The sequence below is a fragment of the Zootoca vivipara genome, chromosome 1 (assembly GCF_963506605.1).
Source record: "Zootoca vivipara chromosome 1, rZooViv1.1, whole genome shotgun sequence".
NCBI lineage: Eukaryota > Metazoa > Chordata > Lepidosauria > Squamata > Lacertidae > Zootoca > Zootoca vivipara.
Genome location: NC_083276.1, coordinates 109971230 through 109996926, shown reverse-complemented (window position 1 = coordinate 109996926; position 25697 = coordinate 109971230). Strand labels below are relative to the sequence as shown.

Sequence of the window (25697 nt, the reverse complement as noted above, 5' to 3'; positions counted from 1 at the left end):
TGGCTGTCTCCTCTGCAGAGACCGCCCTGGCACACGGTATAAAGTGGCACATTTTGGACATGAGGTCCACCACCACCAACACTGCGGTCTTGCCCCTGGAAGAAGGCAGATCTGTGATGAAGTCCATGGACACCACTTCCCACGGCCTGTGTGGCGTGGCTAAGGGCTCCAGCAATCCCGGTGGCGCTGCTCTGACCACCTTTGCCCGCTGGCAGGTGTCACAGCCCCGTACATAGTCTCTAACATCTTCCCGCACCCCTGGCCACCAGAAGTGTCTCATGACTAGGTGAGCGGTTTTGTCCCTCCCAAAATGACCCGCCGTTGGGTTGTCGTGCATCTGCTTGAGGACCGTACGTCTAAGCTGGGTGGTGGGCAGGTACAGTGCACCCTTGTAGAAAAGCAGCCCCCTGCGTTCTGCAAAGTCTTTTGCCTGCTCCCCCCCCCTCTCAGTTCTCTGAAGATGCGGTTGGCAAATTCATCCGCTGCCGTCAGTGCTGTGAGTTCCGCCTCGCTCACCACTGCTGCTCCGCAGGACCATGCTGACGGGGGGAAAATGTGTCTGGGTGCCGGTGGCGCCTCCTCCTCCATGTACTCTGGCTTGCGGGAGAGGGCATCCGCCCTGACATTCTGCTCTCCCGGGATGTAGTGTATGGAGAAGTTGAAGTTCGAGAAGAACTCTGCCCACCGTATCTGCCGCTGGTTGAGCACCCTGGCAGTTCTCCAGAACTCCAGGTTCTTGTGGTCTGTGCACACCTGGATGGGGTGCTTGGCGCCCACCAGGAAGTGTCTCCAGTGCTGGAACGCAGCGTGGATCGCAAGAAGTTCCCGATCAAACACCGTGTAGTTTCGCTCTGGCTGGGTCAACTTCCTGGAGAAGAAGGCACAGGGTCTCCACTCTCTGTTGGCGTCCAGTTGCAACAAAATGGCGCCCACAGCTTTATCAGAAGCATCTGTCTCCACGCGTAGGGGCGCGTCCTGAACCACGTGGAACAGGTTCTGGTCTGAGGCGAACACCCTCTTGAGGCTTTCGAACGCTGCTTGCGCCTCTGGTGTCCACCTGAACTTCTGCTTGCCTCTCAGGCAGTCAGTGATGGGAGCCGTAACGCGAGAGAAGTTCTTGATGAACTTCCTGTAGAAGTTGGCGAAGCCTAGTAGGCGTTGGGCATCTTTGCGCGTCCTGGGGCTGTGCCAGTCCAGGATGGCCTGCACCTTGTCCTTGTCCATCGCCAGCCCCTTGTCTGACAGCTTGTAGCCCAGGAAGTCCACCTCCTTGGTGTGAAACTTGCACTTCTCCAGCTTCACATACAGGTGGTTCTCCTTCAGGCGCTGCAACACCTCCCTGACATCTTTCACATGCTGCACTGGGTCATCGGAATAGATAAGGATGTCATCCAGGAAGACCAAGCATTTCCTGAAGAGGAGGGACCCCAGGACGTGGTGCATGAAGGCCTGGAAGCATGCTGAGCCCCCTTGCAACCCGAAGGGCATCACCAGATATTCAAAAGAGCCCAGAGGCGTGAACATCGTGGTTTTCCATTCATCGCCCTCCCGGATCCTGATCAAGTTGTACGCCCCTCTTAGGTCTAGCTTGGTGAAAATCTTGCCCCTGCGTGCCGCTGTCAACAGATCGTCCACTCTGGGCATGGGGAAAGCCACTGGCTCTGTCACTGAATTCAGCCGTCTAAAATCCACCACAAGACGGCGCTGTTGCGTGTCTTTCTTGTCCACCCAGAAGACTGGGCTGCCCCCTGCTGCCTTGCTTTCTCTGATGAACCCCCGCTTGAGGTTCTTGTCGATGAAAGCGCGCAGATCCTCCAGTTCCTGGTCTGACATGGCGTACAGCTTGGCTGGGGGTATAGTTGCCCCTGGCACCAGGTTGATCTGGCAGTCAAAAGGCCTGTGTGGGGGTAGGTGGTCGGACTCCGCTTCGCTGAAGACCTCCTGCAGGTCCCAGTACGGCTTGGGTATCGCCTCACCCCCTTTGACGTGCATGGTGGCCACCGTGGCTATCGGAGGCCCCTCCCCTGGTTGGTGCTGCATGCAATGTTCCAGGCAAAAGTCCGATCCAAAAGTGATGCATCTCTGGTGCCAACTGATGGAGGGGTCGTGGCGCGCCAGCCAGCTCATGCCCAAGACGATGGGGGGGGTCTGAGATGGTGGTGACGTTGAATGCCAGTGTCTCTGAGTGCCTTCCCACCGTCATTTTCATGGGGGGGGTTTGATGAGTGATGGCCCCTCCCAGCAGCTCTCTGCCGTCAATGGTCGCCACGTGCAGAGGAAAATCCAGCTGCAGAAGCTGGATCTGGTGCTCTTCTGCAAAGTTTCTCGAGAAGAAGTTCGCTGACGCCCCACTGTCAATTAGGGCGAGGACCGTCAGGGGATAGCCATTTGGGAGCGTGAGCGTCACTTCTAGAACCACTCCTGCTCTGGGAGGGGTGGGCTGGCTCTGCTCCTCTCTGTGCGGGTGGGTGGGCTGGGGCTGTTGTCTGCTGACTGTGCCTGGCTGCTGCCCCTTGTCTCCTGCAGCCAGGCTTTCCCGTTTCCCTGCTGTGGTGCTGCGTCAGTGGGGGAGGGCACAACCGTTCCCGCCTTTCCTTGCCACTCCCTGCGATGTGGGCAGTCTCTGACGAGATGCTGGGGGGAGTTGCAGAGAAAGCAATTCCCACCCCTTCCCTCCTTGCGTCTTGGCGCCGCTGGGGTTTGAAAAGCCCGCGCGCGCGCGCTATCAATCTGCATGGGTTCCTGGTCCTGGCTGGCCCCAGGCGTGGCTTGAAAGGGTTGTTGGGGGAGTGGCTTCTCCTGCGACCGTGGGAACCAAGCCCGCTTTGCGCGCGTTGCTTGCTTGTCGCTCCAACGGGATTCCTGTCTCACCCCCACCGCCAGAGCCGCTTTGCTCAGCTGATCCATATTACTGGGCTTTGGACCTCTCGAGAGCTCATCCTTCACCTCCTCATGCAACCCCAAGTAGAACGCCGCTTGCATTGGGGGTGACTCCAGTTCCCACCCCAATCTGTGCACCAGCATGGTGAATTTCGCCCAATACGCGCGAACTGTCATATTTCTTTGGCGTAAATTATGAAGTTCCTCCTTAGTCTGGTCCATATGACTATCGGACGAATACATCGTTTTCAAACCTTCTAGAAATAGTTTGACATTCTTCATGCAAGGATTCTTTGTTGCGATTAACGGTCTTAGCCACTCCCTGGCTGCCCCGGTAAGGTGCTCCACAATAAACGCTACCCTGTGCTCATCATCAGGGAACTCATCGTGGTGCAGCTCAAGAGCATACACAATCTCAGTCTCAAAGCCCTGATATTCCCTCGGGTCTCCGTTGAACTTGCTTACTAGGGTCCCGGCTCTCCTTCCTGGCAGCACTTGGACTTGGGGTGCCCCTCCCGCCTTGTTTTTCTCTGCATCCAGCTTGTTTTGGAGGTCTACCGCCACCGCCCTTAATTCCTGCTCTCTTTCCTGTAGCGCTCTCACCTGTTCCGCAAGTTGTAGCCGGTCGTCCTGGACCTTCTTAGTCTCTTCTTTAGCTGCCTTCAATTCCCCCTGCGCCTGCAGCGACAGCTGCTGCAGTTCTTGCTGGGCTTGCTCCGCGATCTGCCGCCATCTCTCCGCCTCTGACACGCTCATCCCGGCAACTCCAAAGTAGCCCCAAAAAGGATTCGGAGGTTGCTGTCACAGTGGCCGGAGTGGGCTACTTCAGAGTAACGACGCTACGCAGCTCTGCATTTTATTCTTTTATTGGTGCTGCGTATTTACAGTGCTGAAGTCATTGCTATTTACACGGAGTGATGTGGTCAGTCGGTTCCAGAACCTCCGAATGGCTTTTGGCGCGTCTTTCTCCAACACAAAAGCTTTGGCAGACCCATCCTCTTTCCCCTCCTCTTTCTGCGTAATTCCGGAGTTGGGGGGATGGGTCTCCCCCCCTTATTCGCCCCTTCCTGTCCCACCTGGGCCCCTGGCTCCTCTACCTTGCCTGAGCCTCGGACACGACTTCCTGCTTCCCCATTGGAATCGGAACTCTCTCTGCTTTCCCCTGTGCTCGGCGATGGGCTTGAACTCAGGAGGGGAGGGACTTCGCGATATCCCCTGTCCCTCACATGTACAAAGGTAAAAACGGCATTAAATGCTTCTCTCATTTTTTATTTTGGTGCTGCTCTCCACTGCTGTTCAGCCTCCAAAAGACTTCTCAGAAGCGAATATGGCCCTCTAGATGAAAAAGATTCAGTACGCCTGACATACATGAAACAGGAGCAATGAAACAATTACGAAAGGTGAGATTAAAAGATAAAATGTTGTGGAAGTGGAGATAATCACACATTAATCAAGAACAAGAAAATATGTTGACGGTATATTACGAGGGCTCAAGATGTAGTAGAATCACACATCTAACTAACCATTGCCAATACCTTTGACTAATTCAGGCATCCCCAAACTGCGGCCCTCCAGATGTTTTGGCCTACAACTCCCATGATCCCTAGCTAACAGGACCAGTGGTTGGGGAAGATGGGAATTGTAGTCCAAAACATCTGGAGGGCCAAAGTTTGGGGATGCCTGGACTAATTTGTATTGGCTAGCCTTCCTAACTCACAAGCGCAAGAAGTGTTTGATTACATTTTTTAAAAAGTAAATAGACAGGGAAATATATATTTATTAACATACTTGCATTAATTTTCTATCTATACAATACAGTACCTTCCAAACAGCTATATAACTTCCATTGCAAGTAGAAATAAACACCAAAAAGTACAATGAAGCTGGAAGAACAAAGAGGGTCAAAATCAAGCTCATAGGCACATTGTAATTGTTGTGTGATGTGGTATCTCTAAAGACAGATATAAATTCAGGAAGCCAAGTGAATGAATCCCACAAGTTCCACGGAAAAGCCCTTGTCCCATGCACCCTATTCTTTGTCATATATCTCACCTGACAGCTGAGACAAACCAGGAAATCCGAAGATGATGTTCATCTACTGTTCTATAGAGCCAGCATGTGTAGTGGTTATAGGACCTGGGAGACCAGGGTTCAAACCCCACTGGGGTGAAGCTCATTGGATGACCTTGGGCTAGTCAACTGCCTCTCAGCCTAACCTTCCTCACAGGGCTGTTGTGGGGATTAAATGAAGATGGAAAAGAACCATGTACACCACCTCAAGCTTCTTGGAGACAAAGGTGAGATGGAAATGCAGTAAAGCTAATAAAGAACAAACTGCCTTTTGGGTGCAGTTGGGATCTGTTCTGAATTTAAATTTGGACAGTCCTAAACACCTTAGAAACATTTCCAGGGGCCTTGTTCAGATGCACATTGTTGTGAACAGCTGGAATGCTTGGAAAGAGAAAAGGAAATGCAAAGGGCAGCTTTCCTTCTGTCAAGGATTCTGCGCTTTTAATAGCTGCATATCAGGCATATATATTCCTGAACGGCAGCTGTCGAAGCACATTTGCAGCCTGTCAGTTGTTTTGATGCCCTCACTATTATTATTTTTAATGTCCTGTTTCTTAAAACTATTACTCCCACCCCAGAAAAAAAACCCTCCAGTAATCCTGTCACCTGTTAATTTCCCCTCTGTGAAACACCATTAATTTAAAGCACATGGCTTTGCCCAAAGAATCCTGGCGGCTGTTAGTTTGCCCCTCCCAGCACCTATAACAGACTACAGTTCCCAGGATGCCTTAGGTGAAACCATGTGCTTTAAACATGATTGTGGATGTGACCGCTGTTGGTAAAGTCACAAACTAGTCATTGGCAAGGGGGGGGGAGGCAACCCTAGGGCTGCCATAGCATAAGCCACACGGGATGTGGGTGAGTATTACCCAATTCAAACTAAGGAGGTTTTCAATGCCGGGAAACAGCAGCACAGAGGCAGAAAAACAACAACCCTCTACCGTTTTCAGTACCTAAGTTGATGGCATGATAACTTCTTTGGTCTTTAAGGTACCACAATAATACGCTGTTTTCAGACAGGGTTATCTTGCCTGTGAAGAATTTTGCCTTGCTTAAGGGCATCTCCCCCCCCCCAAATCCTTGCCTATGTTATGAGAAAGAAAAACTGCTCCTTTTCCCTTATGGGGTACCCAAGAGCCCATATGGAGTCCTTTTGTAGGTTCTCTATTGGTAGGAGAAAATAACAGAGACCAACCAGAGAATATTGAGAAGCAAAGCAGCTAGTAAGCCTGATCTTTATTAAAGCTGTTGCAACAGGGTGCTCCCCCAAACGCAGGAGAGAGGAGGAGGACCCTGAGCCATGCGCGCAAGCCCTTATATAGACATTTTAAATTGCCCGCCCTGGAGTCCAAGACCACCCCCAGAAACATCATACATACATCACACAAGGGGTGTGGCCCAAGACCACCCCCTTAACACATCAGAGAAGGGGTGGAAATCTGGGTGTGTTGTTTCTTCCTGTCTGCCAGGTTACCTGATTGGATTACCTGGGCATCCTGACCACACTTTTGTTATAATTAGTCAATTCCTGAGTCCAGGTCACAGGTTCACACCCTATTCATCTCTTAAATGTGCCCTTAAGACAGGATTTGTGAAAGAGACAATGAGATTTCCCGTTTCCTTTGACCTTGCAGAGAAATATTTGAGGTCATTTTGGAAAAGAAAAAAGTTTCAGGACTTTTCTGTGGGTTTCAGACACGTGGTTTACATATTTGTATGTGTTTGCTTGGTACATTTATGAACATCTATTTTATATATAAAGGTAAAGGGACCCCTGACCATTAGGTCCAGTCGTGACCGACTCTGGGGTTGCGCGCTCATCTCGCATTATTGGCCGAGGGAGCCGGCGTATAGCTTCCAGGTCATGTGGCCAGCATGACAAAGCCGCTTCTGGTAAACCAGAGCAGCACATGGAAACGCCGTTTACCTTCCCGCTGTAGCGGTTCCTATTTATCTACTTGCATTTTGACGTGCTTTCGAACTGCTAGGTTGGCAGGAGCTGGGACCAAGCAACGGGAGCTCACCCCGTCACAGGGATTCGAACCGCCGACCTTCTGATCAGCAAGCCCTAGGCTCAGTGGTTTAACCACAGCGCCACCTGGGTCCCATATATATATATATATATATATATATATATATATATATATATATATAAGACCTTATATATATATAAGACCTTATATATATATAAGACCTTATATATATATAAGACTGGGTCCCTTTTATATATATAAGACCCTAAAATTCTTACAACACCTACACAGCAATGTTTTGAGCAGCATCTGCTTCCAAATCCTCCTCTGCCACAGCAACAAATCTATTCCATTAATTTCTTGATGGCATCAGTAATCAAGTTTTTATTATTATTATCGTTTCTTCTCATCTGCGCTGCCGTGGAGTCCGATATTATTTTGATGTAACCTTCAAAATCAGTCAGCATCAAGCAAAATTAAAGCAGTTGTTCATACAGTATATGGTACGTATTACATTTTTTTTAAAAAAAACAATGCTCCAAAGGACATATACAGCCCATTTACAAAAGAGGGGGCTGTACCTTGGAAAACACACACATTCGAGCTTTCGTTAGCTTTGCGAAATGACAAAAGTAAGAAGACCATGCTCCGTATCGATAAGACTAGAAATTCTATGTTGTAGACAATGTAGAGAAAAGCTAGCGAAAAGTTTTCTTCGATATAAGTATACAATGGGCAACCCTTGCAGAAACGTTGAGTTCAAAAAACGATGGCTGCATTTCTACAGCTGTTGTCATCTCTTCATATAACGTGTGTGTGTGTGTGTTTCAGGCTTTTAAATCTGCAATTTTAAAACCACCGCAGCAGCCTTGAATCATGTGTATCTGTCAGAAGCTGAGAGAACTACAGGAGAAACCTACGTTCCTTTGCTGTTTGTTCCACATGTCCAGCTACCTAAAATGTGTTGAAATGGAAGACTATTGCCTTGATGTGTGTAAAACCCATTCCCTGTGCAGATCTGAAAAAGCAAATAAACCCACTGATGTAAAATGGAAAGACTTCCCTCTTACTTACCTCACAGGAAATTGACTGATTCTCAACATCCCACGTCTGCTCTCTTCATTCAGAGCTAGATTACAGCCACACGAATAGCTAGGGAGTGGTTTCTACATAAAATGCCATTTCCCCTTAGAGCTCTTTTTTTTTCTTTTTTGGGTAAAGCACTTGCATTTGATTTTGTTTTTGAATGGGCATTTGGCATATCAAATATTTTCCTTAGTACTCTGAATGGCTATAAATGGTTTTTCCAGATCCACAGGGCAACCCTATGCATGTTTACTCAGAATTAAGTCCCACTGTGTTCAGTGGGAGCTATGCCTAAGTGTGCATGAGCCTAAAGTACCAATCCCATGCCCACTGAATCAGCCCTGCAGTGTAGGATTGCAAGGCACACCTTTTCCTGGGTTCAGAACTCGAGACGCAAAATGACTGGAGAAGACGTGCCCTTGGAATTTCATGGGAGGCATGCAATCCTTTGTATGCTTACCTGAGAGTAAGGTCCACTGAATTCACTGGGCCTTCCTTCCAACTGCACACAGTCATAGAATCTTAGAGTTGGAAGGGACACCAGGGGCCATCTAGTCCAAGCCCCTGCAATGCAGGACTCTTAGCTAAAGAATCCATGACAGATGGCCATCCAACCTCTGCTTAAAAGCCTCCAAGGAAGGAGAGCCCACCACCTCTCGTGGCAGTCTGTTCCACTGCTGAACAGCTCTTACCGTCATAAAGCCCCCCCCCCCGAATGTTTAGTCTGAATCTCCTTTCTTGTAACTTGAAGCCATTGCCTCGCCTTGAGTTCTTCCCAGCAGATCAGGAGAAAACAAGCATGCTCCTCTTCCATATGACAGCCCTTAAGACAGGGGTAGGCAGCCTAAGGCCCGTGAGCCGGATGCGGCCCAATCGCCTTCTCAATCCAGCCCGTGGACGGTCCAGGAAACAAGTGTGTTTTTACATGAGTAGAATGTGTCCTTTTATTTAAAATGCATCTCTGGGTTATTGGTGGTGCATAGGAATTCATTCATTCCGCCCCCCCCCAAAAAAATATAGTCCGGCCCACCACATGCTCTGAAGGACGGTGGACCAGCCCACGGCTGAAAAAGGTTGCTGACCCCTGCCTTAAGACATGCATAGAATTGAGCCGTCAGAATATATATGACCACGTATGTTATATGTGGAATTATGTAATTGATTTCTATGCTTATGAATAAACAAAGGCAGATTAGTACTAAGCTCCTAGGACTCCACGGGCATCTTATATTTTATCAATATTTTAAAACAAAGTTATACTATTTCTTGTATCAGACTTCATCGCCAACGTCTGCCACACAGCAATTATCTAAAACCGGAAGTGTGGAGGCTTGGTCGCTCGCGACACTTACCCCTCTGATTGGGAAAGCTTCTCTGATCCTAAAGACATGGCATTTTGTTGATGTTACTCAACCATGAAGACATATGGATGGATAGCTCAGTTGGTTACAGCATGGTGCTGGTAATGCTAAGGTTGCAAGTTCGATCACTGTATGGAATGGCTGAGACTACACCTGCATCTATATGGTAAGAAGCACATTTCTCTATTGTTTCTCATTGCCAAGTCTGTGCCTTGGATTTGGCAACGTGTTCCTGCGTTGACCCTTGTACCTGCTGCAGTGTCTGCTTCTGTATGGATCATATTGCGTAAAAGAAATAATAATACTGCGATAGATTCTCTTCTGTGAGCATGGCTACTGCTCCTCCAGCGTAAATTTTAAATTCAGGTGCCATAATTTCCCTGAAAATCTTTATTATAGCATATTTAGCGCAGCAATGTAATTCAAGACCTGCAAATAAATCAATTTAAATGAGAGCTGGGTGGGCTAAATGGAAAGAAGATGGAATTAATGGGTGACTATAGGTAGAAAGGATAACTTACAAGAAAATGGAATTATTAGACTGGGGGATTTTTAGGGGGAAACGAATGCAGTGAATAATCACTTCTTGAAAGTTACGAGTTGGAATGATTCACTCAAAAAGAAAATGAGATACACCTACTCACCTACTCTGTCATATGAACAATCTTAAACGGAACTGCCACAAATTATTAAGTTTCTGAATGTTAGCACCAATAAATTTAATGGGAAAAGGTACATTGTAAGAAGTGTACGTTTGATTTGTTAAAATGGCCCAAGTGCGGCTAATAACATTCCCAGACATTTAAAAAAAAGGTGCTTCGATGTACCTTATGAAAGCACAGTGACATACTGTGCAAGTTTGTGAGGCCTAGGTTTCAAACTCAGCATATACAGAGTACTGAGGCTTGTAGTATGGTGGACTGTAATATCAATCTCAAATTTCTGCATAATGTTGGCACTGCACATCTTGCAAAATAAATGCACAATCACATACTAAATGCATAATCTACCTTCCATTTTATTGCTGTTCAACTGTGCAAACACTGTAGTTTGCAAACTAGGGGGTGTCGTGTGGGAAAACCCAACATTTCTTGTGTGTAATACATTATGTTACGTATTTTAAAGGGTCCACACAAGACTCCTCTGCTCAATAAAGTAACCTTGTCCTGTACAAAGTACAGGCATCTTTCACAAGTTAAATCACCAGTGAGCAGGCAGCAAGATGAAGCTTTTGTGCTCCGGTAACCTGAGAGGCAACAGTCACCCTGTGTAGTCCCTTTCTTGCCAACATTTTGGATTTAAAACGTCCTGCTTTGATTATCCATATATAACAAGAAAGTTTTTATCCGCTTCTCTGCTACCTACATTGTGTGTGGCAGGATGTTTGAAGAAGTGTATTAAACCGTAACCGATCTGAATTGAACAGATAGGAGCCGCATGGTAGGGAAAAGAAATGTTTGGTTGGCTCCCCAGTTTTTGGAACCGACGAGTCACAAACCGCATAAAACCGCTCCTCTCATTCATCGCCTTCCTATGCAGCAGAATGCAATGCCTGCTGACTCGGAAGTAATAATAGTAAGAAGAAACGAAAAAAATCCTGCCTGCGATGCCCAAAGAGACCTGCTCATTCCCCTGTGCACTTGCTTGAGAGGAAGTCCTCCTGAACTCACTGGGACTGGCTTCCGAGTAAGCATGCACAAGAAGAGGATCGGGCCCCTTAAGTCTTCCAGGCGTTATTATAGTACCCATCCGCTCGGCGGATAGGAGGAGCGTCGTTTGCAAACCTCCTTCCCGGGAGGTCTGTTTTCCCCCCACCCCCTTTTCTTTTTAGCAACTATCCCTCCTCAATATTATGGTTTGTGCCAAGCGGATCAATTGCTGCTCTCGACTGCGTAGGGCTACTCCTGCTTCTAACGCGTGTAGCAGCAGCAGCAGCAGCTCAGCCTCCGCCCCCTCGATGTGCTCCCTCCCCCACGGCGCGGCTGGCTGGCAGGAAGGATGGGAAAGAGGGAGGGAGTGGATGAGCGAGCTGCGGATGAGGGTTAAAGGTGCTGCTGGCAGGGAAGTTTGAAGGAGGTCGCCGCTTGTGCGCTCCGGCAGCATCATGGCGGAGCAGAGCGACTCGCCCATTCACGTCCAGCAGCAGCAGGAGCAGCAGCAACAGCCGTCGCCGCAGCCCTCGCCGCCGCCGCCCCAGTCCCAGCCGCCGTTGCAACAGACCCAGCCGGCGCCCGCTGCGCCGCCCCCGACCCCCGCGCCGCCAGCCGTCGGCTGGCCCATTTGCCGGGACGCCTACGAACTGCAGGAGGTGATCGGTCAGTGGCGCGTGTAGCAGGGAGCGGCGGCGGCGGGTGGCGGCTAAGGGGGAGGCGGGTGGGTGCAGGGGATGCCTCGTCAGCCGGCTTTGGGGCCTACCGGCTTTTTTTGAGCTTCCCCAGCCCAGAGGCTCTCATTGCGGCGGATGCGCCCGGCACTGCAGTGCCCGATGCTGCAAACTTGACTTCCTCCTGCTTCAGGCACCGGCTCTTTGCACAGCGCCGCTTTCATCTCGCTTCCTCTGTTGCAACGTTCCATGATCCGGGGGAGGAGGACGGAGCCCGGCTCGTTCTAGAACACTTAGGGCCGGCTCCCCTGCCTGCCTCCCTGCCTGCCTGCATTGAGGGGTGGGGCGTCAGCACCCAAACAGCACCCCCACACCCTTTGCTCTCTCGATTTCTTTCCCCCACCCCCGCCTCGCCTCCCCGGAGTTTTTCCTTAAGCATTGCGGCTTCTGCTGGCCTCCTAAATTGCCATGGCACTTCTTGCCTTTCTGGCTCCCAACTTTTTCTCTCTTCTGTTAGTGGGGAGATCTAAGTCAACCCCGGCCCTCCTTAATCTCGCTTGTCCACCTCCCCCCCCCGCCCCCGCCCTTAAATTCCTTTTCTCCAGGTGCAGCGTCACTCTTGCATCCAGAAACGTCACGTCTATCAGTTTTAGTTGACAGCTTTCTGCACATTTATTTCCCTGGCAAAGGGCTTCAGTTCTGGCTCTCGTTTCTCTCCCCTCGCCACCATCCGTGCCCCACCCCTTAAACATATTCTTCACTCTTTAAGTAGGCTTCTTTTGGAATGGCATAGCAATTGCTTAAGTTTTGCTTTTTAAAATGCCAGTGCCCATCTTTCTCCCCTCCCCAGTTTAATAATCTGCTCATTTTGTGTTGCAGCGATGTTAGCACAATGTAACATGTCTTGATTCTTGCTTCTTTCACGTTCTCCGAGAAGTTAATTAAATAAGCCTGAGGGGTGACTTGGATGCTATTTGCTGGGCATCAGTTGGTTTGCAAGTCTGGTTTATAGAGAGGAATAACACGGCTAAAGCCTGCAAATGCAACAAAACTCCCAATCCAGGAGTGTCATTGCTTTGTGAGCTAGGCCGCATCCAGCATTGGTAACTCCAGTGGGGTAGGGCTGCCTCCAGTACCTCTTGCAGTTGTTTTTAATATTGATCACCTCAGAACTGCTGAAATGGACATTTAAAGAAAAGAAGAAAGCAGACACTCCTTTGGGAAGTTTTGGCACCCCTCTTGTACTTGCCGAGATGTGCGTCTGTATTGCATGTGGTCTCCTGAAGCCTCCTAAGGACTGCTAAAAAGAGAAACCGTATCCTTTTGTCCTTTGGATTTTTTTAGTCTTTTCTCCTACCGATTTATTGGCCTTCTCACAGCCATGGCACTGAAATAGCTGAAGGATGCTGTGCAAGCAGGGTGGTATTCTGCAGCAGCTCCACTTGTGGATTGCCAGCATCCTCATCCTCCAGGGGGAAGAATACCAACAAAAGCACCTTGTAAAACTGTTTGTCCACTTAACATTCTTCATCGAGATTTTGGGGACACTTATCAGAGTCGCATTGGACTCAGCAAGGCTTACTTCTGAGTAGAGATATAGGACCGTGCTTTTCTGACAACTATATGTTCCAACATTTATTGCACCGGTTTAAGTGGTTTGTTTTTTAAAGATCAGCTCATTGACAGAGAACATTGCAGGGATAGTAAGATAATATATTTATTGGAGCCAATTGATGTTCATTATGTGGCTTCCGCTCAACTTTTCCTTGGAGAGGGATTTATTTTAAAAAGCAAATGAAAACGAGGAATTTTTTTCTGGGTGATGGTGTGCAATAAGCCATGTCTACCTTGGTTTCAGACCGGTTAGCCTTAGAGACCTTGTGTTGACTTATCTTACCTTGCAAATGGAAACTCTGCTTTTGGAAATAGCTCAGTTGGTAGAGCATGAGACTCTTAATCTCAGGGTTGTGGGTTCGAGCCCCACATTGGGCAAAAACATTTCCTGCATTGCAGGGGGTTGGTCTAAATGATCCTCATGGACCCTTGAAACTCTACAATTCTGTAAATTTGTGAAATGTAAGAGCCAGCCATGCCTGGCCATGTTCTCCAAAGACTGCTGCATCATGGTAGGAATTAAACAAGCCTCTGCAAGAAATCAGTGAATCACTTTATTAGAGTGGTAGCCTAAGTGTGTTTATTTGGAAGTAAGTTTGATTGAATTCAATGGTAGTTGTTCCCTAGTCCCATGTGCTTCGTAAGTGAAGCTGTAATTTGTCACTTGTCCTCCTTTCCAAAATGCTGAACGAAGTTTTTATTAAGTAAGCTAAGCAGGATAAAATCCCATTGACTTTTAAATGAATTGCAGACTGTCTTTATTTAAATCAAGGTGACTTCTTTCTCCAAGAAAACAAAATCTGAATTAAATAGGAAGCTTTAGAAAATCAAAATCCAGTGAACAAGCATGCAAATTCATTGGCTGCCACAACAGTTAAAACATACCAGTTTGTAACAAAAATCTGGCTTTGTTCACTTTAGGCACATGCTCTCTTGCCCCATAGCCCACACACTTTTTGTGGTATAAAACTTACATTCATAGACTAGGGAGTTGTGAAATGAAGGATTTCTGTTTTGTGCTGCCATATTAATTCTAAGCGAGATTTGTTTACTAGGAAGTGAGTGCCATTGAACACATGGATAGGACTGTAAGTGCCCCATGATTTGTAGGATAAGATCTAGTAGTGGAATAGAGACATCAAATGACCATACTGTTTGGAGAACAGCCTAAAGATTCATAGTTTGCACAATAACAAATACAGTACTGTACTAAAAGTTGGGCTACCAAGAGAATCAGGCTTTAACTGATTGATAGAGGGTTCTGAATTAACTTTTAAGAGAGCCAGGGTAGATTTTTTAGTATTTTGGGTCCTTATACTAAATCCAGACTTCATTTAAACCAAATGCTATCACTTTGAGTGTTGCTTAATATAATCAAGCTGTTTTTTATCTTGGTCCTTTAATTTCGTACAATGACTTGTAGCTTCTTTGTATTATGTATTGCTTACAAAATGAGGAAGATGAAGGCCTAAACTAGTACAGTGGTACCTCTACTTACGAATTTAATGCGTTCCGAACACACATTTGTAAGTCGAAAAAATTTGTAAGTCGAATCCCATAGGAATGCATTGGGAGAAAAAATTCGTAAGTCGAAGCAACCCTATCTAAAAAATCGTAAGTAGAAAAAATCCTATCTAAACCGCATCCAAGATGGCGGATGGAGCTCCATTTGTAAGTAGAAAAATTCGTAAGTAGAGTTATTTGTAAGTAGAGGTACCACTGTAATGTGAAAATCAGCTTTGGATAAGAGCTAAGCACATTCACCTTTCAAAGAACAAACAGAAATAGGGCAATCTTGAACTTGGGAGAAAACGTAACTTAAATCAAAGTTGGATCTTTGTCAGGGTTTCATAATTACCATATTTTTAATAAATATTTTTAAATACATTATATTATGCTGATGTTATGATAGGCACTAGATCTGAAAACCCTAATCAGTGCAGTTAGCCAGTCAATTCATTGCAAACATGAACATGTAAGATTCTTGATCTTGGCTTAGTTTGAAGCCGTGGATGTTCAGTACTTATGACATTGTTATAACGCATGTCTCCCTGAGTTGCATTTTTGGAAGGATGTTCAAGATGGATCTTATTTTAATCCAGAGCAATGCTCCTTTTGAATTAACTTTTCAGATAAGTAAAAGCAGTGACAGGACACAAAAACCACAGTTTTATTATTGTAGTTGCAAGGTAGTTGTGCAGAGAATCTTGTAAAATGCTTGTCCTGATTAAATGTGGCTTACCTGCAAGATTGTTTTAAAAGCATGATCGGACTAGTGTAACAACTGTGATTCCTGATGGAAGCATATTTGACAGTTAAAAGTGCCAGAGGAATGGATTTTAACTTTCTCTGGTCTAATCCAGGTGACACTTACCTGCTGGCTTTCTGTTTACTTTTGTATAATTTGCATTGCATTCATTTTCAGGTCAAGATAATGTAATCTGGGGGACAGCAAACTTTTTCAGTAGGGCTCTGGTCCACTGTCCCTCAGACCTTGTGGTGGGCCGGACTATATTTTGAAAAAATAATAATAATGAACAAATTCCTATGCCCCACAAATAACCCAGAGATGCATTTTAAATAAAAGCACACATTCTACTCATGTAAAAACACCAGGCAGGTTCCACAAATAACCCAGAGATGCATTTTAAATAAAAGGACACATTCTACTCATGTAAAAACATGCTGATTCCCAGACTGTCCGCGGGCCAGATTTAGAAGGTGATTGGGCTGGATCCGGTCCCCGGGCCTTAGTTTGCCTACCCATGATGTAATCTCTGAATTGGTTCTTAAATACTTTATACTTACAGCAAGAACATGCAGTGTGTACCCACTGCAGCAGTTAGACATACCGGTAATTTATTCTAGGTCTTTAGTTTTCATTGGGGAAGCCCTCATTCTGACAATTGGCTTCAAATATCCCATTGCTGTTAATGGGTTTGCACCATACTGGTGCATATCTAGTAGAAGAGGACTCTGCCTTACGCTCTTTTAACAGTATTAGATAAACTCATGAGAATAAGCTGATCAATTCTCCACTTCTTCCTACTCTCTGTTTCCTGCTACCTAACCAATTCCGGATTCACAAGAGAGCCTCCCCTCTCATTCCAGGACTAATAAGCTTACTCAGAAGTCTTTTATGAGGTACCTCATTGAAAGCTTTTTGAACGTCTTGAGTACACAATGTCAGCTGGATCTCCTCTATCTATATACACTTGTTGACACTCTCAAAGAACTCCCATGGGCTTGGGAGAAAGGACTTGCCCTTGCAGAAGCCATGCTGGCTTTGCTTCAGCAAGGCTTGTTCTTCTTTATGCTTGGCTACTGTATCTTTAACAATGCTTTCTAACAGTTTTAAAAGGTAAGAGATGCATACCTGCAAAGTTCCTGCCTGAAAAATAAGGGATCGGACTGGAAGTAGCAGGCCGGAAGTAGCACTGTGCCATTTTGGAACTGGGCGGAGCATGCTCAGAAGTGACTTTTGATGCTGCTCTGCCCAGTTCCAAAATGGCCACCGCACCAGAAGTCGCACTGCAGCCATTTTGGAACTGGGCAGAGCAGCATCAAAAGTCACTTTTGAGCATGCTCCGCCCAGTTCCAAAATGGCCGTCACGCCAGAATAAACCGGGGAAAAACAAAAAATCCGTTTTTTCGGCTGGGAACAGCCGGGAAAACGGGGGTTTCCCGGGGAATACGGGAGACTTGGCAGCTATGAAGAGATGACATGATAGAAGATTATAAAACTATGTCTGCCATGGAGAAAGGGGATAGAGAAAATCCCCCCCCCCCCAAACACTAGAACTTGTGGACATCTGGCAAAGTGAAGTGTTCAAAGATTTAGGGCTGATAAAAGAAACTACTTCATGCAGCGTATGATTGAACTATATAGCTCACTCCAACTCGGAGGCTTTGATTAGATAAATTCATGGAGGCTAAGACTGACGACTACCGTATTAGCCAGGGTGAGCATGTTCTAGCTCCACTGTCAAAGGAGGTACAGTACATGCCTCTGAATACCAGTTTCTGGGAATTGCAAGGGAGCAGAATCTGGTTGTGTTCTGGTCCTTCTTAATGCTTCCCTTGGGCATTTGGTTGGCCACTGTGTGATCAGGATGCTGCTAAAGCTAGGCTTTGGCCTGAGCAAAGAAAAACCGGAGGAGGAGGATGGATCCCTGAGCCCACCATCCCATACACTCTTGAGTACTTTTTGGAAGATGCCGCACACAGCTCAATAGGTTTTGTATTATATCCATCCTCTTAAAATTGGGACCCCAGTAGTCTATTTAATAGAAACAAAACACAGGTTTTCCGTGTATGAAGGTCTGCTGGCTTACCTTGGTGTATGAGAACTGTACTGGCAAAAGGGCTACCAGGCAGCATCCAAGACCCTTGGGAATCTGGTTGGGAGGTTCTGCTTTCCATTGAGAAACCACGGGAAAGTAGGATTGCAAAGGCCTTTCCTTCTTTCATCCTCAGTGGAAACCTTCCTTATTCCCTGGACAAAGCAAAGCTTGCTCCTGCACACTGTTGCCATTGCATCAAACTTGCAAGGTTGAGCAAAGGGGTTCTTAAAGTTTCAGCTAGGTGAGTTTTGCCCAGCTTACCTATTGCCATAGTTTCCCACTTTAGTAGTTTAGCTCTTTGCCCTGTAGTTCGCTATAGTTACTTGAGGAGTTAGTGATTTCGCTTGTGGATTAAAGCGAAGCCTCCCAGGTTAATACAGTTAGCAGACCAGCAGGTTACTTGCAGCTTAAATAGGAGGTAACAGCATTTTTCTATTTTTAGGCTTTGGTTAAACACTCAGGAGTGACTTTAAGGGGGCGGGAAGAGTCTATTGGCTCCTGCATTCAAGTTGGTGCTTCTTGGCCAGTATGTCTGAATTGCTGTATATACCCTGAGCTTCAGGCTTGACAACTGGCATTGAGGTCCCAGCCTTTCTTGCAACATCTGTTTGTACACAGGCAGGAGTTCATTGTGATTCGCTTTACTCATGCAGGTAAAATTTAACAAATACCTGTGCACATACCTTTTTTCGGAGGGTGCAGTTCAGTTCAGCTTCCTGATTATGTCAGCATATTTACATGAATAAAACATACTACTCTTAACAAACGTCAATGTGGTTTTACAGATTTATTTTAAAAGCTGCTGTCCTTGTACAGAGTCATTCCCCCAAGTTTGTGAGATTGTTGTACGCTCAAGAACAAAGGACTCCTATGAGAGCTATTTGAAGGTTTTTTCTTACTTCTGTTTACATGTGGCTCTTTTTGATAAGAATGCAGTTCTCAGTTTTCCCTGCCAAAGGAGGATTATGTTCATTGATGAAAAATGTATGAAGATTTTCTGGAATCCTCCTCTCTGTAGAGGAGGATGTAGTTGTTGCTTTGCAACTGACAGAGGCATCCTGGGAAGAATGATCCCATGAAGAAAAAGTTAAGGAGGTCTGTGCCTCTTTGCCTTAATGCAGGCATCACCAAACTTAGGCCCTCCAGATGTTTTGGCCTACAACTCCCATGATCCCTAGCTAACAGGACCAGTGGACCACTTCAAGTCAGAGTCAGGGCAATGAGTGGGAGAGAGAGTTGTACAGTAGATGCTGTTGCCAAAGTACTGCTATATTTCTCCAGCTATAGGAAAGCGCTAAAAGTGGCATGGAGGATAATATGCTTGTGAGAGACTGGGCAGGTACAAGTATAGTTTTTGACTGTTGCTCAGATGAGCAGGTAGTCTCGATTCCAAGCACATTGCTGTTGCTTTACAACTATCTCTGTTTTGAAGAAAAACCTGTATGTGGGGTTGGTAATCTGGATTAGACTGGTAAAGGAATCAGAAATATGCTCATAGTTCAGAATTATGCCCATAAATCTGCTACAGCCTTTCTTCCGCTTTCTCAAAGGCAGGGCATTTTTTAACTCTTGATTTTCCCTTCCTCTGGAGTCTTGCATTAAGATTTACCTGAAACTGTGCTTTGACACCATCTTTTTCTTTTTAAAATGGGAGCAAATGTCTCATGAAGAAGATAGGAAGTTGCATCAGATCCAGTGATCCACCCAAGCTCTGAATCATTTGCCAGTGTTTACCAAATTAGATGTTTTTGGGACTGCAATTCCCATCATCCCTGAGCACTTTTCCTGCTAGCTAGGGATGATGGGAGTTGTAGTCCAACAACAGCTGGAGACCCAAGTTTGGGAAACAGTGAATTATACACGGACTAGCAGTGGATTGCCAGGCTTTCAGTCATGGGTCTCCCCCCATCTGTGTAACGTTAGAAACTTAGATATATTAGCTAATTGCAAAATGGTTCCTTAAACCTAGGTTACGGTTGCCACAATGGAATGCTTAGATGCCTTTTTTGGCAGTGGAATTTATTTTTATTTTTATTCATTTCATTTCAATACCACCTTATATTTAAAAAAATGATCTCAAAGCGGTTTACAACAAATTAAAACATCAAACAATCCAGAATAAAATAAATTTGAGAGCCAGGGAAATATTTCAGATCCTCCTCTAAGTCACAATTTGCTTTCCCCATGTATTTTTTTATCTACTTAATTTATATAACTGCCCCATAGCAGAAGTACTGTATTCTAGGAAACCAGTGTGGTGTAGTGGTTAGAGTGTCAGACTAGCACCTGGGAGATCAGGGTTCAAATCCCCACTCGGACATGAAGCTCACTGGGTGACCTAGGGCCAATCACAGCCTCTTAACCCACCCCACAGGGTTCTTGTAGGGATTAACTGAGGAACGGGGTGAATTCTGTACTCTTTGGAGAAGAAGGAGGGATGCGGGTGGCGCTGTGGGTTAAACCAGTGAGCCTAGGGCTTGCCGATCAGAAGGTTGGTGGTTTGAATCCCCATGACGGGGTGAGCTCCCGTTGCTTGGTCCCTGCTCCTGCCAACCTAGCAGTTCGAAAGCACATCAAAGTGCAAGTAGATAAATAGGTATCACTGCGGCGGGAAGGTAAACAGCATTTCCGTGCGCTGCTCTAGTTCGCCAGAAGCGGCTTTGCCATGCTGGCCACATGACCTGGAAGCTGTACTCTGGCTCCCTCAGCCAATAAAGCGAGATGAGCTCCACAACCCCAGAATCGGTCACGACTGGACCTAATGTCCAGGGGTCCCTTTACCTTAACCTTTATAAATGCAATAAATAAGCATTTCTGCTTATCTGCAAAAGAAAGCTGGAGGGGCCAGCCAGATGGAGATGTCAGTCACCAACCTGGCATCCAGAGATCTCCACGTGGTCCCAATTGAACCCGCACCAGTCTCAAAGCACACCTGGCACCTGGGGGATTTCAAACACTGCCTATGTGGAGATGATGGGGACTTAACCTTAGACATCTTTGCATGCTCTGCCGTCAAGTCACAACCCTTTCCCTGCTCTTGTAGATGTCAGGTACTCAGTCTTCTGAACCTAAAACCCTACCTGGACCCGAAAATAAAGTTGCCAGACTACATGGTGGAAAACTCAGAGTGGGTGCACATTTATCAGTTGGGTGGGTGCACATTTGTCATAGTTTTGATACAATTCCCATAATAGTTTAGCAATCAATTCCTCTTCCCAGAGAACTCTGGGAATGCAACTTTCTGAAGGGAATAAGGTTCTCCAAAACAGCTCTCAGCATCGTTAACAAACTACAGCTCCCAGAATTCTCTGGGCGAAGCCAGGACTGTTTAAAGTAGCATCATTGAGCTCTAAATGATAGTTCTGAGTGTGGCCCTAGTGCTTTACTTGCATCTTGGTGCAATGCTTTACTTGCATCTTGGTGCAATTGTGTGAATAAAGCCATCCATATGACCAGTGTTTTTTTTCCCCCTGGGGGGAATGGTAGGGGAACTCACCACAAAGCTCGTTTGTTGTGGGTCCAGGCATAGTGCCGCCACCCCCTCGGGCGGTGGCTGAATGTAAGATATGATTAATAGAACCAAGCACAATCTGGATTAGAAATGGCCGCAACTTTATTGATTACAGATAATAGGTGGATTTTGGCTCAGGCATTGGGTACATATCTGTTCCAGCCCTGCCGCCTGACAAAAATAAAAAAATTTTTAAAGCCAAGGGAACTTGGTCCCCCCCAACTTCCTGCTCACAAAACCCCCTGCATATGGCCAACTGCTGAAACCATCTTATCTTATTAGTAGCTTCCCTACCAAATACCCCTAATGTTATGCCACAGTTAATGCTTTAAAATATTGCTTAGTAAAAGCCTAAACTTCTGTTCTGGCACGCTTGCTTGGTCTCAATGTCAGCCTGGGCAGTGCTGGCCCTGCAAAGTTTTGCACAGGGTAATGCGACCGGATTCTTCTTCCTGACAGCTGCCTTTGTAACCAGCTGCAGTATCCTTACTCATTATGTTGTCCGAGGAAACCACAGCCAGATGGAACTGGCTTTGGAGGGGCAAATGAATATCTAGTCATATGCTGCAAGAGAGGAATCAGCTGTCCTGGGATAACAGCCCTCCTGAGCGCACTTTAGTTTCAAGTGCATTTACAGTTCTGCTGCGGAATAATAAGTAAGCGTAATGATAACTGAGTGTGTGCTGTGCTTTCAAGTGTTCAAAAGGAGTTCCTTACAACAACCCTGCCAAGTAGGCCGGTATCATCCCATTGTAGTGAACAAAGGATTTCCTTTTTAAAAATTAAAATTAAAATTAAATTGAAACTTTTCAGCATACAATCCGTTTTTTAAAAAAAACTAATCTAAATAAGAATAATAAACAGCAAGAAAGAGAAGAAGAGAGAGAGAGAGAGAGAGAGAGAGAATCAAAGCCCTCTATCAGAGGTAGATCTTAACCTTTGCCTCCCAGCTCTCACCCGGGGGAACAAGGGATTTTTTGAATCACCATACTCTTTGTGTATAAACCAGGGGTGGGCAACCTAAGGCCCAGGGGCCGGATGCGGCCCAATCACCTTCTCAATCTGGCCTGCGGACAGTCCTGGAATCAGCGTGTTTTTACATGAGTAGAATGTGCTTTTATTTAAAATGCATCTCTGGGTTATTTGTGGGTCCTGCCTGGTGTTTTTACATGAGTAGAATGTGTGCTTTTATTTAAAACTAGCTGACCCGGCCACGCATTGCTGTGGTTCTTTCCCTGTGATCCCCCCCACCCTGTCCCGATCCATGACGTATCCTGCCCCTCCTCCCTCCACCCCGGCTCATCCCTGTGTTTTGGTAGGATACCCTTTCCTCTGTTGTCCCTGGGGAGTGTTGGCCCCTCCCCCATGTATCTCCATACCTTTTATTTAAAATGTATCTCTGGGTTATTTGTGGGTCCTGCCTGGTGTTTTTACATGAGTAGAATGTGTGCTTTTATTTAAAATGCATCTCTGGGTTATTTGTGGGGCATAGGAATTTGTTCATTTTTCAAAATCCGGTCCACCACATGGTCTGAGGGACGGTGGTTGTCCACGGCTGAAAAAGGTTGCTGACCCCTGGTATAGGCAGACCAACAAAGTGTTGGGTGCTTTGCTGCAGGGCAAGCTCTGCTCAATTTCCAGGTGCCCTTTCCCCCTTAAATAGTTTGCTGGAATGCACATTGCCGCCTCACTCCTCTGGGCTTTAGCTTGACTCCTGCCCCCTCTTGCAGGCTTTGTATGAATTTGTTCTGCCCTATGAGATATTTTTTCTTATATTTTAACCTTAGAAAATTGCTCTTGATGGAGAGGAGGTAGCTTACTGATGGTTGTCGTTTTGATTTACTGCCCATGCTACAGCCTAAGGTACCACCAGCACACGTCGCAAAAAAAGAAATACTTTATTTACTGTACAGAAATACTGCAAAGTATTTATTTACAGTAAATAAATATTTGATGTAAATAAATACCTATTTGCAGTATTAAATAATACTGTTAAAGTATTTTTTAAATAAGTAAATATTTACTTAATTAAACAATACTTATAAATACTTACAATAATAAGTATTGTTGCTTAACAGTATTTATATCCTGCTCTTCACTGAATGTTTTCTAACTCAGAGCGGAGAACAAAGTAATACAAATAAGCAGAGAGAAAAAATACAGAAATTGCAAAAATCGTATTAGCAAGCCCTATAAGCAGCAGCTCAAAAATTCAGTCCTAAGGTAAGCAAGTGAAACTACAGTAACAAAAAATTGCATTTCCAATTTAACAAAAAACCTAGGTTAAAAACAAACAAGACAGCGGGGATAGCTCAGTCGGTAGAGCACGAGACTCTTAATCTCAGGTTTGTGAGCCCTACATTGGGCAAAATATTCCGGCATTGCAGGGTGTTGGACCAGATGATGATGACCCTTCTAATTCTACAGTTCTAAGACATTCAAATAGATTAAATAACCAGTGGTCTTAGCAACAGTTCCCACCCTGTTTTTCACTGGCAATAGCCCATTTCCTCCCTCTTCTGTCTCTCACACATAGAAGACCCCACTCTGAGCCAATAGACCTCAGTGGCATTTGAGTAACTTAACATTTCCCCCTTCCCCTCTAATCCATCCAACCTCCCCACCCCCAGCACCATGAACCGCTGCCCACAAGCATCTACAGCAGGGGTCCCCAAATTTACCCGGCTTTGGGCCAGTGCCCACCGCACCAATCGCGCTGCGGGCCAGAGGGCAGGGGAGTGCGCGCCCAGACGCGTGCACACACGCTATTTCCGGTGCACTTCCAGGTTGGAAGAGCACCGAAAATAGCTTGTGCATATGTGCACGGGCCTCCTCCGACCCGGAAGTGCACCAGAAATGACGCATGCGCACAAGCTATTTCTGGTGCTCCTCCAACCCGGAAATGCGCCAGAAATGACGTTTGCGCATGTGCACAAGCTGTTTCTGACGCTCCAGCCACCTGGAAGTGGGCAGCCACGCTGCGCCGCGCCGTTAAGAGTGGGCAGCAGCAGCGGGGGTCGTCGGGGGCCGCATAAAAGAGCCCCGCGGGCTGCATCTGGCCCACGGGCCTTAGTTTGGGGAAGCCTGATCTACAGCAAGAAACTCCAGCCCTTTATCTACAGTACCCTGTTTCTCATATTTTAAGACATACCCATAAAATAAGCCATAGCATGATTTTTAAGCATTCAAGGAATATAAGCCATACCCCGAAAATAAGACATAGTGATAGGCACAGCAGCAATGCCGGCCGCGGCAGGAGGAGGAGGAAAAATATAAGACATCCCCTGAAAATAAGCCATAGTGTGTTTTTTTGAGGAAAAAATAAATATAAGACGTGTCTTATAATATGAGAAACACGGTAGCAACAGCCATGCACAGAAAAAGGAGCTAGATGGATTTGCTTCCTCCTAGGCCTAGGGGCCAGATGTACTGAGACAAGTTGATGTGCTCACTAGGTAGGCCTGATAGAATCATAGAAATGTACAATTGGAAGGGACCCCGAGGATAATCTAGTCCAACCCCCTGCAAATGCAGGAACTTGAAGCTTTACCATATGGGGATCGAACCTGCAACCTTGGCGTTACCAACGCCATGCTCTAATCAACTTGAGCTTTATGGCCGACCTGCTCCTGACAGGCATTTAGGTAAGAAGTTAGTAACCATCAAAATATTTCCACAGGTGATACAACATTTTCTAGTCATAATACTAAAGTTTTTTTAAAAAAAGGAGCTCCAAACTAGAGGGTGTGGTTGAGTACTGCTTCTCGTGACATTTTTCCACTTTGAGGGGGATACAGGAATAGGACTTATGTGCTTATTTTTTATCCTTGCACAAGCAGCAGACCAGAGTATCACTTTCCCGATTGCTGCCTTGCCTGGGGTTCATTTCAAAGCAACATTTCCACCCCACCTCCAGATTAAAACAGTGATTTAAGTGTCCGCACATGATTCACATCTGATTCAAGGAGAGGTATTTGTAGTTTGGTATGTACCTACCATACCTGAATGCGAATCATCAAGGGAGAAGGAGCCCTGGAATGTACGGAGGAGCTACTATCTCAGAACAATGTTCCTAAGGTGATTTTAAAATTTTTAATAAGCCTTCAGTGGGTGGCATTGTAGGTCGATCTACGGCATGAAGAATAAGAGAGGCATGAACAATAAGAGATTCACCTTCGTCTTAAGTGGGTCGTAGTTAAAGCCACAGTGTTGGTGGTGGTGATGGTAAGGGGAGGCAACTGCAGAATCGGACAACAGCTACTCAAAATGCAACAAATCCAACAGCTACTCAAAATGGCTGAACTTATTTTGAATGACACTACAGGATGACTGGCTCCATTCAGATGTTAACAAGCATGGCCAATGGGCCACATAAATAGCTTTGATGGTAGTGCTTGATAACTGGCCCACAGAGGACTCTTTATGTGTAGAGGAGATGCACATGTTGTCGCTAGGAATGAATTTTCTCATGTCCAGCAAGCAAAGCCTCTTCAAACTTGATTTTATTTTTTTGATAGATGGTGCACTGAGAGAGAT

General features: G+C 46.0%; 1 protein-coding gene and 1 non-coding gene across 5 annotated transcripts in view; both read left to right on the top strand.

The window, feature by feature from the left end:
- The first annotated feature begins 11342 nt into the window (after positions 1–11342).
- STK39 (serine/threonine kinase 39) overlaps positions 11343–25697 on the top strand; it is a 114207-nt gene continuing 99852 nt past the window's right edge. For 3 of the 4 annotated variants that reach the window (XR_009558334.1, XR_009558335.1, XM_035133106.2), the window contains exon 1: positions 11343–11685. Coding sequence is in view for 1 of the 4 variants with exons in the window: in XM_035133106.2 (XP_034988997.1) it covers positions 11475–11685 (211 nt within the window). In the remaining 3 variants the exon portion in view is untranslated. The remainder of the gene's footprint in view (positions 11686–25697) is intronic. The other variant, XM_035133133.2, reaches the window with a different exon arrangement.
- TRNAK-CUU (transfer RNA lysine (anticodon CUU)) lies at positions 13609–13691 on the top strand. The gene has a single exon. It is a non-coding gene; the product is annotated as a tRNA-Lys (tRNA).